Source organism: Salvelinus alpinus, chromosome 38 (genome assembly GCF_045679555.1).
Source record: "Salvelinus alpinus chromosome 38, SLU_Salpinus.1, whole genome shotgun sequence".
Lineage (NCBI taxonomy): Eukaryota > Metazoa > Chordata > Actinopteri > Salmoniformes > Salmonidae > Salvelinus > Salvelinus alpinus.
In genome coordinates, this window is record NC_092123.1 from 8,225,029 (window position 1) to 8,242,893 (window position 17,865).

The following is a 17,865-nucleotide window of genomic DNA, read 5'->3' on the forward strand; positions in this document are numbered from 1 at the left end:
ATGATGGCACCAAAGTAGGCTATGGCATGGGCATTGAATGTTTTCCCATGTAACTTTTGTAGCTACTCTAAATGAGTCCAAACGAATCAGCTGGTCTCAGCAGGCCTGGTACAACCTTTTCTTCTAGGCTGAGATCCTGTTAAGGAAAGAGCCCAATCTGCCAAAAACCATCAAGGAGGGTGGTCAGCATGTTAGCGAAAGGTATCTCTCATCCTGTGGGTGGTCTCTCTCTCTCTCTCTGACAATCTCAAAATGCAGCAAGACATGGCGTCTGTTTGTCAAAACCAGCAGCACTTAACTTTCCCCCATGAAAATAGAATTACAACACTATCATTATATATATATCTATACTTGTCCCCATGTGGTGCGCTCCCGCTACAAGACAGACTTTCCATGTCTGCCGTGCTGTGCCTGCTGTGTGTGAGAGCCCTGCAGTCTCCTCTCTCACCTGCCTCTCTGTCAAGGCTCTTACTGTGCCTGCCTGGGAAAGATTTCTATCGAAGCACTGCTAACTTAACTGAGCTACGCTTCAGCCAGACAGCTCTCCCTCTCTCTCTCTCTCTCTCTCTCTCTCTCTCTCTCTCTCTCTCTCTCTCTCTCTCTCTCTCTCTCTCTCTCTCTCTCTCTCTCTCTCTCTCTCTCTCTCTCGCCAGGCTCTCTCTCTCTCCAGGCTCTCTCTCTCTCTCTCTCTCCAGGCTCTCTCTCTCCAGGCTCTCTCTCTCTCCAGGCTCTCTCTCTCTCCAGGCTCTCTCTCTCTCTCTCTCTCTCTCCAGGCTCTCTCTCTCTCTCTCTCTCCAGGCTCTCTCTCTCTCTCCAGGCTCTCTCTCTCTCTCTCTCTCTCTCTCCAGGCTCTCTCTCTCTCCAGGCTCTCTCTCTCTCTCTCTCTCTCTCTCTCTCCAAGCTCTTGGCATGCTTAAGGGACAGAACAGAAGCCCAGGAAGTTTGGGGAAATGCTAAGACATGTAGCGATGCCCTGTGGCAGGCAGGCAGGCAGCGTGCTCTATAAAAACCAGGCCTGATCTGAAGCGAGACACGCTAGATGAGATGAGCTTCACAGAGTGAGTAGTCTTCTTATGTCTTCTGGTCAGTTTGGAGTAGAGAGGAGTAGACCAGATGTGCCTGGGCTGCAGGTGGTGGTGTGTGTATAGATGATTTGAACATATTTTGATAGAGTGACAGTGTACAGAATGTATGGTGTAGTGCAGGAGCCAGCTGGGGTGTCACACTGCTTGTCGTGTGTGTGTGCCCTGCATCTGGGGCCTGACCACCAACCTGCAATAGGAGTTCACCCTCGGGCATCCAGCCATCCACCAATCCTGTTGTCTTGCTGTTGTCATGGTTACCACCGTTGGCCTTCAACCCCTTGCAAGCGTGGGTCTTCAGGGCAACTATCGAGTGAGAGAGAAACAGGGAGAGGGAGATGGAGAGAGAAGGAGAGAGGGGAAAGAAAGGGAGAGAGGAGAGAGAGGGCTTAAGTCTTTGGAATAATGTTTACAGAGAACTGCTGTGAATGTCAGAGTGCTTTATAACACACAGGCATGACAGGCCCCTAGCTCATTAACAATTCATTAAACACCATTTCTGAAAAGGCTCATTCATATGACTCGCAACAACAAACGCCATCCACCACCACAAATACGAAACCGATCATATGGCATTGATAATCAAAACTTGAAACAGTTTAAAGGGGGCTTAAAGGCTGATGTCGGTTCTGTCAGCGTTCCAGGTTTTCCCAGCAGGCATTGCGGGGTGCTTTCTTTAGCTTAGTCTAGTGCATGCTGCTGTCTATTCTGTCTCTCTGTAGCTGTGCTAATGGCTCATGTCTGCTCTGACCGAGCCCATGTTAGTTTCAAGTACTACTGATGTGTTTGCAACTGCTCATTATGAGAGGAGGATGATCCAGTGAGGCAGACAACATTGGCCTGGACAGAAGGAGGAGAAGACCATGGAGGGGATAGAGGGAGGAGAAGACCATGGAGGGGATAGAGGGAGGAGAAGACCATGGAGGGGATAGAGGGAGGAGAAGACCATGGAGGGGATAGAGGGAGGAGAAGACCATGGAGGGGATAGAGGGAGGAGAAGACCATGGAGGGGATAGAGGGAGGAGAAGACCATGGAGGGGATAGAGGGAGGAGAAGACCATGGAGGGGATAGGGGGAGGAGAAGACCATGGAGGGGATAGAGGGAGGAGAAGACCATGGAGGGGATAGAGGGAGGAGAAGACCATGGAGGGGATAGGGGGAGGAGAAGACCATGGAGGGGATAGAGGGAGGAGAAGACCATGGAAGGGGATAGAGGGAGGAGAAGACCATGGAGGGGATAGAGGGAGGAGAATGGAGGGGATAGAGGGAGGAGAAGACCATGGAAGGGGATAGGGGGAGGAGAAGACCATGGAGGGGATAGAGGGAGGAGAAGACCATGGAAGGGGATAGAGGGAGGAGAAGACCATGGAGGGGATAGGGGGAGGAGAAGACCATGGAGGGGATAGAGGGAGGAGAAGACCATGGAGGGGATAGAGGGTGGAGAAGACCATGGAGGGGATAGAGGGTGGAGAAGACCATGGAGGGGATAGAGGGAGGAGAAGACCATGGAGGGGATAGAGGGTGGAGAAGACCATGGAGGGGATAGAGGGAGGAGAAGACCATGGAGGGGATAGAGGGAGGAGAAGACCATGGAGGGGATAGAGGGAGGAGAAGACCATGGAGGGGATATAGGGAGGAGAAGACCATGGAGGGGATAGAGGGAGGAGAAGACCATGGAGGGGATAGAGGGAGGAGAAGACCATGGAAGGGGATAGGGGGAGGAGAAGACCATGGAGGGGATAGAGGGAGGAGAAGACCATGGAGGGGATAGAGGGAGGATAATGGAGGGGATGGGGGAGGAGAAGACCATGGAAGGGGATAGAGGGAGGAGAAGACCATGGAGGGGATAGAGGGAGGAGAAGACCATGGAGGGGGATAGGGGGAGGAGAAGACCATGGAGGGGATAGAGGGAGGAGAAGACCATGGAGGGGATAGAGGGAGGATAATGGAGGGGATGGGGGAGGAGAAGACCATGGAAGGGGATAGAGGGAGGAGAAGACCATGGAAGGGGATAGAGGGAGGAGAATGGAGGGGATAGAGGGAGGGGATAGAGGGAGGAGAATGGAGGGGATAGAGGGAGGAGAATGGAGGGGATAGGGGGAGGAGAAGACCATGGAGGGGATAGGGGGAGGAGAATGGAGGGGATAGGGGGAGGAGAATGGAGGGGATAGGGGGAGGAGAGGGGGTTGGAGAATGGAGAGGATAGGGGAGGAGAAGACCATGGAGGGGATAGGGGGAGGAGAATGGAGGGGATAGGGGAGGAGAAGGCCATGGAGGGGATAGGGGGAGGAGAATGGAGGGGATAGGGGGAGGAGAGGGGGTTGGAGAATGGAGAGGATAGGGGGAGGAGAAGACCATGGAGGGGATAGGGGGAGGAGAATGGAGGGGATAGGGGAGGAGAGAGGGGGATAGGGGGAGGAGAATGGAGGGGATAGGGAGAGGAGAATGGAGGGGATAGGGGAGGAGAGAGGGGGATAGGGGGAGGAGAATGGAGGGGATAGGGGGAGGAGAATGGAGGGGATAGGGGGAGGAGAGGGGGAGGAGAATGGAGAGGATAGGGGAGGAGAAGACCATGGAGGGGATAGGGGGAGGAGAATGGAGGGGATAGGGGAGGAGAATGGAGGGGATAGGGGGAGGAGAATGGAGGGGATAGGGAGAGTAAATTGGAGGGGATAGGGGGAGGAGAATGGAGGGGATAGGGAGAGGAGAATGGAGGGGATAGGGGGAGGAGAATGGAGGGGATAGGGAGAGGAGAATGGAGGGGATAGGGAGAGGAGAATGGATGGGATAGGGGAGGAGCATGGAGGGGATAGGGGGAGGAGAATGGAGGGGATAGAGGGAGGAGAATGGAGGGCATAGAGGGAGAAAGAGGAGATGTGGGAATGAAAAGAGCTAAAGCCTTACAATGACACTGAGATAAAGCATTCTGAATTATTAGTATACTGAATATGCTTTAGAGGGAGTGCGAGAGGGAGAGAGAAAACAGAGTAAGAGAAAACAAAGAGAGGGAGTGAAAGAGAGAAAAGTGATGGACAGGCAGGACAGGTTTTTTTTCCACTTGTGTGAGACGTGGAAAAGGCATTAGTGTACGGGTGAGAGAAAGGTCACCAACCGGTGTGACATCTCTATAGCACCTCTAAAGCTGGAGCATCACTCTGGAGCCTCACTCTGTCCAGTGTGTGTGCGTGCGTGTGTGCGCATCACTCTGTAGCCTCAGTCTGCCCTTACCATAGAACTAACTAGGAGTGCTCTACCCACAGTACCACCTCCACATCCCACATGGTCCGGTCGGGATCACTGGCTCAAACCAGTGGGGTCGTAGCCTGGCCTTACAATATGGATATACCGTTAAACACCACACACACACATATAGCTCTAAGAAACAGATATTAGACATCTAAATGAACATGTTATATTGGATGTAGGCTACTGCTCAACTCCAGAAAATGAGGTTTGAGTTGTAACACCCAAACACAGAGAGACTCGAGAGTCTTTCAGCATGACCCCTGACCTCTGTACAACTCCCTGACCCCTGAGCAGCGTGTGGACATGATGCTCTAAATGACCAACACACAGGTCTATAGTGATCTGGAGGAGGACTTGATTGAGGGGGCTGGGGTGTGAGGCTAGAGGGGACAATAGAGGGGTCACAAGGTCAACCCACCCACCATCTATCGGCATCAGGTCAACGTGCTGGGGTTCAGACCCAGACCCAGACTCATACCCAGATTCAGACCCAGACTCATAATCAGACCTAGACACCGATTCATACTGACACACTAAATCCTTCTGCTTGGTAATGATATAAACTCATCTACTGGGAAGTATCAGCAAAGGATCAAAAATCAGCATTCCTTTTCTGTTTGGTGAAGATAATACGTTAAAACTTGACAGAAACAAGTTTCAGCCCTGTTTCATCCATTACGATTCAATAAAAGGCATTCTAACACAGTTTAATTAATACACGGCCAAACAATGTTCCCCTGCTCCTCAATGAGAAAGCTCTGTTTCGACGGAGACAAATGGAGAAGTTTAAACGTTAAAAGCCAACGGGAAGCATTGGAAAGAGATTGAAGGCTTTCTGCCTCGTCTACATCGGTCTGTTCCTTCAAAGGCATTGTGGAAGTACTGTGGCCTCTTTCCCATGGCTTTAGTTGGATCCCACCAGCGACATGGCTAAAAGGCCAGGCGGCCAGCACGCAACCAATGGTACTTCTCAGGACCCCAACACATTCTCTGTCTGGAGGGCAAAACAGAGATACTAATCGTTTCACAATGCGTGCAAAGATCCCCTGAAACTCATTGTCCAAACGAGTAGAAAGTAGAAAGATTTGAAATGATAGAAACTCTCATAGCATTCCACGTACAGTGTAAAAGGGGTTTTGGGAAACGCAGGTTCACTGTGACTAGAGACTACAGAAATACTATACTTAACCTTTTACTCGGTGATTCCTTATTGTAAAGACGAGTGAAAATGAGTTGAACTGTATATTGTAACCTCTCTGATGACAGACAGCACTTTACAGACGGTTAAAAAATATAAAAAATAAACCGCAAATGCACAAACGCATCTGTGAAGTGGACAACAGATAACGGCTTCAAAGACAAACCGCTGATATTGATGTGAGGTTGGTGTTGACGCTCAATACCACCAATGGCCCTCATAGCTTTCCCTGTTTAAAAGGGGATTGGGAAATGCTGCTCTATTAGGGACAGAACAAGCTAAGGAAAATACTACAGTACACTACAGTACAGTATATTACAATACACTACAGTACATTACAGTAGAGTACATTACACTGCAGTACAGTAGAGTACATTACACTGCAGTACAGTACAGTACATTACACTACAGTACAGTACAGTAGAGTACATTACACTGCAGTACAGTAGAGTACATTACACTGCAGTACAGTACAGTACATTACACTACAGTACAGTACAGTAGAGTACATTACACTACAGTACATTACAGTAGAGTACATTACACTGCAGTACAGTACAGTATATTACAATACACTACAGTACATTACAGTAGAGTACATTACACTGCAGTACAGTAGAGTACATTACACTGCAGTACAGTACAGTACATTACACTACAGTACAGTACAGTAGAGTACATTACACTACAGTACATTACAGTAGAGTACAGCACACTACACAGGGTCTAGTGCCTGTCTATCTGTCAGCTTGGGGTTAAAAACATGCTACCCTCTCTCTCCCACACCCAACGTTGCTCTCATGAATACGGATCTGTATCTCATTTCCACAATGAAGCAGTAGCGTGTCAGTCTGTCCTCCTCTCTCTCTTCCTCCTCTCTCTCTTCCTCTCTCTCTCTTCCTCTCCTGCCAACTAGGAAGAGTATTCCTAGTTAGCGGGGCTGTTTACCTAGCTACCTGAAATCTAGAGTCGTCGTCTCTGTTGCCGCTGTTGTTTTTCTTGTCGCTGCTGCGTCATGGGTCGTTGTCTACATCGTAAGCCGTTGAGCATGTGGAAGAGAGGCTCTAACATCAATTGGGTGAAACCGGGCGGCCGGATCCTCCTTATAAAACATGAATTAATACGTTGGTGCAAATAATGTAGCGGTGGTATTCTGAAGAAGAAGAAGAAGGATCGGCTGCTTGTTGCTATTCTGGACAGAGCAGAACGGGTTTAAGTTAGAACCCTGGCTTATGGAACTCATCTCAATCCCATCTCTCCAACACAATCAACTCTTTCATTCAACACAGAGATCAACTGGATTCTGGAATGCTCATAATTAACCCAGCGCTTGCCGAACATTCCACGTACTTCGCCCCAGAAGTCAACAGCCCAGATATGAGAAAATCCACAAGAACGTTAGCTATAGCCACTGTAGCTTGACGGCAAGCGCCATTACATCACACCGGTCTAAATGAATGAACAGGGGAGCGATGAGCGCTTTCACTGAGAGAGAGAGTGCAGTGTCGTGGAACCAAGGGAGAGACATGTTAGCCATCAAACATTAACGCCAGGGCCTATTTGTGTGCCGCGTCACGTGTTGATGACACCACAGCAGCAGCAGAAGCCTGTGACACACACATCGCCCGGGGCGCCTAGGAAACAGAAAGTCCTTTTGACTCCGTAGAACAAGGGGAGTGCCTGCCCGCCTGCCGCCCGCTTACTAAACACACACACTTCCTGTTGGCATAATGGAGAGAGTGGTGGCAGCCAACAAGCAATATAAACATCAGAATAGGAGCTCCTCAGTTCCAGTGTACAGATGACCGACTCCGTCGGGGCGGGCCACCACCTGCATTCTCTAACCTCCCTACTTCTGGCTGTGACTCTGTGGCTGAGTGCACTGGGGATAGATTGCTACTGTACTGAATACTGTAACAGTAAACGGCATTGTACTGTTGTAAATATATGGCTGCGTGGTTGAGTGCATACCCATATACTTTGTGACTAACCCTAAAGATGGTCACTGTACTAATGTAAACAGCTACTGCGCTGTACTATTTTAAAGATGGTCACTGTACTAATGTAAACAGCTACTGCGCTGTACTATTTTAAAGATGGTCACTGTACTAATGTAAACAGCTACTGCGCTGTACTATTTTAAAGATGGTTACTGTACTAATGTAAACAGCTACTGCGCTGTACTATTTTAAAGATGGTCAATGTACTAATGTAAACAGCTACTGCGCTGTACTATTTTAAAGATGGTTACTGTACTAATGTAAACAGCTACTGCGCTGTACTATTTTAAAGATGCTTACAGTACTAATGTAAACAGCTACTGCGCTGTACTATTTTAAAGATGGTTACTGTACTAATGTAAACAGCTACTGCACTGTACTATTTTAAAGATGGTCACTGTACTAATGTAAACAGCTACTGCGCTGTACTATTTTAAAGATGGTTACTGTACTAATGTAAACAGCTACTGCGCTGTACTATTTTAAAGATGGTCACTGTACTAATGTAAACAGCTACTGCGCTGTACTATTTTAAAGATGGTTACTGTACTAAGGTAAACAGCTACTGCGCTGTACTATTTTAAAGATGGTTACTGTACTAATGTAAACAGCTACTGCGCTGTACTATTTTAAAGATGGTCACTGTACTAATGTAAACAGCTACTGCGCTGTACTATTTTAAAGATGGTCAATGTACTAATGTAAACAGCTACTGCGCTGTACTATTTTAAAGATGGTTACTGTACTAATGTAAACAGCTACTGCGCTGTACTATTTTAAAGATGCTTACAGTACTAATGTAAACAGCTACTGCGCTGTACTATTTTAAAACTCTCTGAACTACTCTACTAAATACTGTCACAGATAGCTACAAGTTCAACCATGAACACAAATGAATCAATTTACAGTTAGCGCTCACTCTCCTTCACTGAAACCCTCTTCCCTCCTCTACCCCCCCAAGCCCCCCCCCCCCCCCCCCCCCACAAATCGCACATCACCAATTGAGTGTGTGTGTGTGTGACATGAACAGTGACCCGTTAAATGCGACAGCTTTAGTTGGGGACACACATTGACCCCCCCCCCCCAACCCAGACCCCCCGATTCATGAATCATTAATGAAAATTACCAAGAAACACACACACCCGCACAAACAGGGGAAGGAGTGAACTGCCCGCCACCACACCATGGGCCAAGAGACACCGATGGGACGTGTGAAATATGTATGTAGCTAATGGCCCAAATGAACAAGGTCAATCCCAGTTGAGGTCACAAAATCCTCCTGCTAAACCCCATCTCTAACCGTAGGGGAGAGAACATTCAACCTAATCTTAGGTTGTTAGCAGTGACGTAGAGGTGAAAAAAAATAGGTGGGAAACCGCTCATTACCGTTCACGGTAAAGTAAAGTAAAGCTCCCTATATTTTCAATAATTTTTTTTCTGCATAAAGTGGGTCAACACTCGAAAAAATATATTTTTTAACCTGTTTTACCCACCACTACACCACTGGCTGTTAGTGGTTATCTAGTTGTAAACTCTGGATAAATCTAAAAGCACTACTCCAGGACTGAATGGAAATGGTACAATATGGAGATAGTTCACTCATTAGAGGACTGTTCCATTTAGAGGTAAAAAAAAACAATTGGCAAATCAGCGATTAATTCCGATTAATCGGGGCCGATTTCACGTTTTCATAACAATTGGAATTCGGTATTTTCGGGCGCCGATTTTTTTTGACACCTTTATTTAATCTTTATTTAACTAGGCAAGTCAGTTAAGAACACATTCTTATTTTCAATGACGGCCTAGGAACGAGGCAGAACGACAGATTTTTAGCCTTGTCAGCTCGGGGGATCCATTCTTGCATTGATTACATTGCACTCCACGAGGAGCCTGCCTGTTAGCGAATGCAGTAAGCTAAGGTAAGTTGCTAGCTAGCATTAAACTTATCTTATAAAAAACAATCAATCAATGACTGTCATTGCTCCAATGTGTACTTAACCATAAACATCAATGCCTTTCTTAAAATCAATACACAAGTATATATTTTTAAACCTGCATATTTAGCTAAAAGAAATCCAGGTTAGCAGGCAATATTAACCAGGTGAAATTGTGTCATTTCTCTTGCGTTCATTGCACGCAGAGTCAGGGTATATGCAACAATCCCTGCTGCAGTGTGTGCAAACCTGGTCAAGAACTACAGGAAACGTATGATCTCTGTAATTGCAAACAAAGGTTTCTGTACCAAATATTAAGTTCTGCCTTTCTGATGTATCAAATACTTATGTCATGCAATAAAATGCAAATTAATTACTTAAAAATCATACAACGGGATTTTCTGGATTTTTGTTTTAGATTCCGTCTCTCACAGTTGACGTGTACCTATGATAAAAATTACAGACCTCTACATGCTTTGTAAGTAGGAAAACCTGCAAAATCGGCAGTGTATCAAATACTTGTTCTCCCCACTGTATATATATTTAAAAACTTCTTTTTTTAAAATAAATCGGCCGATTAATCGGTATTGGCTTTTTTGTCCTCCAATAATCGGTATCGGCATTGAAAAATCATAATCGGTCGACCTCTAGTTCCATTCATGTTATGCTATTTCCCTTCTCCTGTCAGTGAGATGCTGGAACCGGACATATTAGTATATGAGCATTTTAGCCTCATGATATCGCTCAGTCATGCTGTGCAGCACAATAACATGCGAAACGCTTTGAATCACGTTATATGGCCCTATATTTAGCTTGGTAATGAGTTACATTATTAAAATGTGATTAAGGCCATTCTATGCTAATGACATGATGTGAACTTTTGTATAATTTAAATTATACAGCTAGTATGCCATGCAACATAGCACATGGATTTCATGTGTGGCTGAGCAGGTGCAGTAGAGGAGAGAGAGAGAGAGAGAGAGCGATGCTGCCTGGGACATAACACTATACAATGTTACTACAGCGATAATACAACGTTACTACAACGTTACAGGCTGGTCCCAGATCTGTTAGTGCTGTATCACCAACTGCTATGGTCACTGTCATGCCAAACATGACCATAGGATTTGGTTATACAGCACAAACAGATCTGGGGCCAGGCTATTTAAACGCTGTACTACGACACCGCACTAGAAAGTTGGTCTACAGGGCTTCCACTTTAGCCTTGGTACCAGTCTTTGTGCTATCATTCCACTCCTTGCCACTTGTTGTCATGCCAAACAAGCAGTGGAATGATAGCACAAACAGACTGGTACACAGGCTACTTCCACTCTCCATTCTAGCGGGAGATCAGCGCCTCTCTGGGTGGGGAGGATCGACTTAACCCGCTACACACACCAGGGAGGCTCAGGATCAGCAAGTAGAAATAGGATGTAGAAATAGGATGTCTTGCTCCCAGACAGACTAAATAACTTTTTTGCTCGCTTTGAGGACAATACAGTGCCACTGACACGGCCCGCTACCAAAACCTGTGGTCTCTCAATCACTGCAGCCGAGGTGAGTAAAACATTTAAACGTGTTAACCCTCGCAAGGCTCCAGGCCCAGACGGCATTCCCAGCCGCGTCCTCAGAGCATGCGCAGACCAGCTGGCTGGTGTGTTTACGGACATATTCAATCAATCCTTATCCCAGTCTGCTGTTCCCACATGCTTCAAGAGGGCCACCATTGTTCCTGTTCCCAAGAAAGCTAAGGTAACTGAGCTAAACAACTTCCGTCATCATGAAGTGCTTTGAGAGACTACTCAAGGACCATATCACTTCCACCCTACCTGACACCCTAGACCCACTCCAATTTGCTTACCGACCCAATAGGTCCACAGACGACGCAATCGCAACCACACTGCACACTGCCCTAACCCATCTGGACAAGAGGAATACCTATGTGAGAATGCTGTTCATCGACTACAGCTCAGCATTTAACACCATAGTACCCTCCAAACTTGTCATCAAGCTCGAGACCCTGGGTCTCGACCCCGCCCTGTGCAACTGGGTACTGGACTTCCTGACGGGCCGCCCCCAGGTGGTGAGGGTAGGTAACAACATCTCCACCCCGCTGATCCTCAACACTGGGGCCCCACAAGGGTGCGTTCTGAGCCCTCTCCTGTACTCCCTGTTCACCCACGACTGCGTGGCCATGTACGCCTCCAACTCAATCATCAAGTTTGCGGATGACACTACAGTGGTAGGCTTGATTACCAACAACGACGAGACGGCCTACAGGGAGGAGGTGAGGGCCCTCGGAGTGTGGTATCAGGAAAATAACCTCACACTCAACGTCAACAAAACAAAGGAGATGATTGTGGACTTCAGGAAACAGCAGAGGGAGCACCCCCCTATCCACATCGACGGGACAGTAGTGGAGAGGGTAGTAAGTTTTAAGTTCCTCGGTGTACACATCCCACGGACAAACTGAATTGGTCCACCCACACAGACATAGTTGTGAAGAAGGCGCAGCAGCGCCTCTTCAACATCAGGAGGCTGAAGAAATTCAGCTTGTCATCAAAAGCACTCACAAACATCTACAGATGCACAATCGAGAGCATCCTGTCGGGCTGTATCACCGCCTGGTACGGCAACTGCTCTGCCCACAACCGTAAGGCTCTCCAAAGGGTAGTGAGGTCTGCACAACGCATCACCGGGGGCAAACTACCAGCCCTCCAGGACACCTACACCACCCGATGTCACAGGAAGGCCATAAAGATCATCAAGGACAACAACCACCCGAACCACTGCCTGTTCACCCCGCTATCATCCAGAAGGCGAGGTCGGTACAGGTGCATCAAAGCAGGGACCGAGAGACTGAAAAACAGCTTCTATCTCAAGGCCATCAGACTGTTAAACAGCCACCACTAACATTTAGTGGCCGCTGCCAACATACTGACTCAACTCCAGCCACTTTAATAATGGGAATTGATGGAAATGTATGTAAAAATGTATCACTAGCCACTTTAAACAAAGCCACTTAATATAATGTTTACATACCCTACATTACTCATCTCATATGTATATGTATATACTGTACTCTATATCATCTACTGCATCTTGCCATCTTTATGTAATACATGTATCACTAGCCACTTTAAACTATGCCACTTTATGTTTATATACCCTACATTACTCATCTCATATGTATATACTGTACTCTATACCATCTACTGCATCTTGCCTATGCCGTTCTGTACCATCACTCATTCATATATCTTTATGTACATATTCTTTATCCCTTTACACTTGTAGTAGTTGTGGAATTGTTAGATTAAATTACTCGTTGGTTATTACTGCATTGTCGGAACTAGAAGCACAAGCATTTCGCTACACTCGCATTAACATCTGCTAACCATGTGTATGTGACAAATACATTTTGATTTGATTTGAACAGGTGTAGCTTAGCACAACACTCACAAACCCTTCCCCATCCAAACCATCCTTGATATTAGAAAACAGAACCACTCGCATAAACAGAACCACTCGCATAAATAAATACATTAACCACTAGCATAAACAACATCTGAAGAGGGCAGTATGCACTGCAACACACACACACACACACACACACACACACACACACACACACACACACACACACACACACACACACACACACACACACACACACACACACACACACACACACACACACACACACACACACACACACACACACACACACACGAGGATGATAATAACATGAACTGAAAAGCGATGTAGTGTTACGTAAGCCCTAATCTGCCTGCTCTCAGATCACAGCAGAGCAGATGGCCTATCCTGGAAACAGTGGTGTTCGGATGCCCATAAAGGGGAACCAGGACAACACAGTGTAAATACAACATTTTACATCTACGTCATTTAGCAGACCCTCTTAGCCAGAGTGACTTACAGGAGCAATTAGGGTTAAGTCCCTTACTCAATGGCACATCAACAGATTCAAACCAGCGACCTTTTGGTTACTGGCCCATCGCTCTAACCGCTAGAGTACCTGCAGCCAAATACAACTGCAATACAACTTAGGCCAGGATTCAATCGGATCACATTTTGTCTGCTATGCACCATTTAAAGGTCATTTCCGATTGAGCTGACATATGCAGCGTTTACCGTGAACGCGGGAACATCGCCTTTAAAAGGTGCATAGCACGTCCGGACTGAATCACGGACCGAAGAACCACTAGACCACTACCTTACCGTTACGCTCTTGTTGTCAATCCCAAACAACCACCAAGTACGCAGTCTTCATTTTTTAAATGGAAAACAATACGAAGGTCACAAGTTACAAGATTATGATTTTGTGAGTGATTTTGTGACTGACTGACTGACTGACTACCCCAGGTAATACTGAAGGCTTAAAGAGAGAGGAAGAGCTCCCAGTTGAATAGCCTCCATCACACTCCACTGAATAAATCCATGAATGAATCGTGATGACATTCAACTGAGAGGAAAGCACACACATGGCTTAAAGAAATGGTCCAGAAAGAAACCATGAAGAAGCAAGACGTCCTCAGAGACTAATAAACATGTGTTTGGCTTCCTGCCAGATCCCGCTGTCTGTCTGTATAAACAACACTTAAAAAAAACACATATACTGTGACATGTCCTTGATGCTGTCAACTTGATTCAAATGAGGATGTTTATTTTGTCAAAAGGTAGTAGGTCTCTTGAGTGAGTGAGTATTTGTTTATCTTTTTCCCCCCCGGTACTTCTTTGTGATTCTGTCTTTAAAAGCACATACTTTGTTGCAAAGCATTTCCCAAAGGGATATTAAAGTACACTATTATATTCTCTTCCTCTTCAAGACTGTCTTAAAGCATTTTGTTCATCTGAGGGTGAGGACAGCAGTACAGCAACAACAGACAGCTAACATGATCACAGTACCACTATATCATGGTCACAACAAGCGTCGCTACTATTGTTGTATAATATGGTTTTAAATCAGCTGATCCGATCAGGACAGTTGAGTAGTGCAGAACATATAACACAGTACAGTTGGAGAGGACTATGTAGCTGGCTAAGAGGACTCCTTTCACTTCCTGGAATACATTTTGATGCTGCAATGATCTGTAAATTGGCTTACAGTGGTTTATTGATGACTCTCGTTGCCAAGGTTATCCACTCCAAGCATATAGCCATTCTGTACCGGACTCAATGAATCCCTGGCTGGCAGGGCTAGCTCACAAATTACACCCCATACCTGATTACGGGGGTAATCTAGTTTGGGTGAGCTGGGGGATTTCAGACCCCCATGCTTAGCAGCTTGACACCAATAGCCTCTCTTCCTGATGTCGGTAACAGAAGGAAGCTGACTCTGAAATGGTAAAACAGAGCTGAGGACATGCTGAGTTAGAACTGCTTTTTAATCTCCAGGAAGTACAGTCTGGAACACTGGCCTTAGTGTACATGTTCATGCTGTAATACAAGAACACATACCTGTGTTTTCTTACGTGTAAAACGTCACTACGTAGAGTAAGGGAATACCAGCTTTGAATCCAGCTGAGCCAAACCTCAGCGCTGTGCACCACTCGTCATCAACACTTCCTCTTTAACAACAAAACACTTCCAAGAACTGATGCATCGGCAATTCCAGTTCCCCTAGGAGTATCTGACGCTAGCTGACGCTGGATGATGTAACCTACAGGGCAACAACACACACACACACACACACACACACACACACACACACACACACACACACACACACACACACACACACACACACACACACACACACACACACACACACTGCATGGTGGTCCTGATCCTGTTTGATGTTGCCTACGGGGCGACAATACTGTAGCTAGCCAACTGGCAGAACTGACATGGGTTCTCACTGTTTCAATGGTGTGGCAGAGAGACACACGCACGCACACACGCGTCATTTGGTGGCCAGAGGGGGCAGGGCAGGCACAGTTGGGGTGGCCCAGCTGGGAGAGAGAGAGAGGCCCTGGCACTAACCGGGCCAATTTATGGATCTCCTGTTTGTCTGCTGCTTTCATTACACACTAATTACGAAAGACAAACATCAGTCTGCCTCTTGATTAAATCAAGCTGTTTATGCTCTGTAACCGCCCGTAGCAGTGACTCCCAACAATGTACAGCATACCCCCGTTCTGCCTATGTATCAACTTCAGTCAACTCTATACGCCTACAGTATAACATGTGGGTTCGGGCTACACCATACGATAGTTGAAAAGCAGAAGAAATGAAATATTGATCATATGGACAGTGTTTCTGGGAGTAAACACAACAAACAGAAAAAAAGGGCCCCGTAAACACAGAGTGAAAGTGACAGGTGGGAAATAATCACATAAATCAGTCCCTCACCGGGGGCCGTTCTCCCAACCATACTGGACATCTACTCAAAGCGTCGTCTGAGGAAGACCCGCAACATTATCAGGGACCCCAGACACTCCATCCACGGGCTGTTCACTCCTGTACTGCCTGGCAGGCTGTGTCGGAGCATGGGGTCGAGGACAAGCCATCAGACTGCTAAACACATGAACCGGGACTGGCCGTTTGTGCTGACTCTCCACATCTTAGCACACATGCGTTCATTCACAGAGCCTCGCATATGCACAACACATATACAAGCACACACGCACGCACGCGCACCGAGACGTACGGTATTTGGCCCTACTACACGTCTGCCAGAAGCAGTTGTGTGTCAGTCTAAGGCGATGTAAACATTGACGTGACCATTAAGGCCCAGGTAGCAGTGAATCTGTCAGTGTGGATTTGTACAGCCTTCGCTCTCCCTCCCACAGCTCTCCTTCCCAGTGCTTTGCTGGCCTGTGTACACACACACACACACAGACACACACACACACAGACACACACACACACACACACACACACACACACACACACACACACACACACACACACACACACACACACACACACACACGCACACATTCACTCTACACACACATCACAACTGCTGCTATTAAGACATCTAGTTATTATTGCTAAACTGCACAATTTAAACACTCCATATCCCCCTTCCTGACACAGGAGAATAAACATAAAAACGTAGAATGGATTCCTTGTATTTATAATATATATTTTTTTAAATTATACTTTACTACTTATTTTTTTCTGTTGTTGTTGTCACATTATTGAGAGGTGAACCTCCAAGACAGCCTTTCATTGTACTGTGTACACTATGCGTATCCTGTGGATATGACAAATACACTTTACTTGACTTGAACCTGGGACCTGGTTTAGAAGGACCTTCAGTGGCCTGGCAATGCTCTGGAGAAGCCTGAGACTGCATGTCAAATGTGAATTATGTCACCAGCATCTCAGCTGAAAACAAATACAACCCACTGGCAATCAAGCTCCTGCTTCCAGTCGTGATGCCCAAATAAATAGAAAATACATTACATGAACAAAACTCTGATCATAAGAGGTTAAAAGAGCACGCTGGGCCAAATGAATGTCACAAAATGTCATATCCCCATTACCATATCAATTTCAGTAGCATAAAGCTTTTGTCACAGCACTTTCCCTCTCTATTTCATTTTGTGGAGACTGTTTTCCCTTTTGTTTTTATTGGAGCGCTCTCAGAGTAGTGGATCAGGAGACTGCAATGCCTTGTGACAGCTCGGCAGCAGAGCACTGGAACAGTCCCCGATCCATCCGATTTTAATGAGCATTAATTGCCACTTAAAGCAGAAAAATGTGAGACTGACACACAATGATTGACGATTCCCTGGCCTTAATAGTGGGTACCGTGGCCGGGACGGGTTCTTGCTCAGATAAGAGAGTCTTTGTCCCAACACTGTCTCTAGTTATTCTACTGTCTCACAAGTCGTGGAAGAGAGAGAGAGAGAGAGAGAGAGAGAGAGAGAGAGAGAGAGAGAGAGAGAGAGAGAGAGAGAGAGAGAGAGAGAGAGAGAGAGAGAGAGAGAGAGAGAGAGAGAGAGAGAGAGAGAGAGAGAGGAGAGAGTGAGAGAAAGAGAGCGAGAGAGAGAAGGAGAGAGAGAGAGAAAGAGAGGGGAGAGAGAGAGAGAGAGAGAGAGAGAGAGTACAGGTGACTAGTGCTAACAGGAGCAGAGCGATGGAGAAGGAGGAGGGAACACGTCGGTCATCATGTCTCTATTTCAACAGTAAGCTACAGTACAGCTTCAACAAATCTACAGTAAGCCTCTCTCTGGCTAAAATTGTCATCATGCTCAAAGTTTACCTAAAAGCTGGCAAAGCAATGAAGATAACTAAGCTGTGTTGGCAGGGGTCTGTTTTCCTCTACTCCTCACGTAAGACGGCCTGACTGATCTGTATGGAAGCTTCAGTCTAATAAGTGACCAGGGCTGAGCTCAGTTCAACACACACACTGGCGCGCACGCACGCACGCA

General features: G+C 46.5%; 1 protein-coding gene across 2 annotated transcripts in view; it reads right to left on the reverse strand.

Annotated features, from left to right (window-relative positions):
• ahr1b (aryl hydrocarbon receptor 1b) overlaps positions 1-17,865 on the reverse strand; it is a 79,563-nt gene that overhangs the window by 46,953 nt on the left and 14,745 nt on the right. For both annotated transcript variants that reach the window (XM_071387293.1, XM_071387292.1), the window contains one exon: positions 1,273-1,388. In XM_071387293.1, coding sequence (XP_071243394.1) covers positions 1,273-1,388 — 116 coding nt within the window. The remainder of the gene's footprint in view (positions 1-1,272; positions 1,389-17,865) is intronic.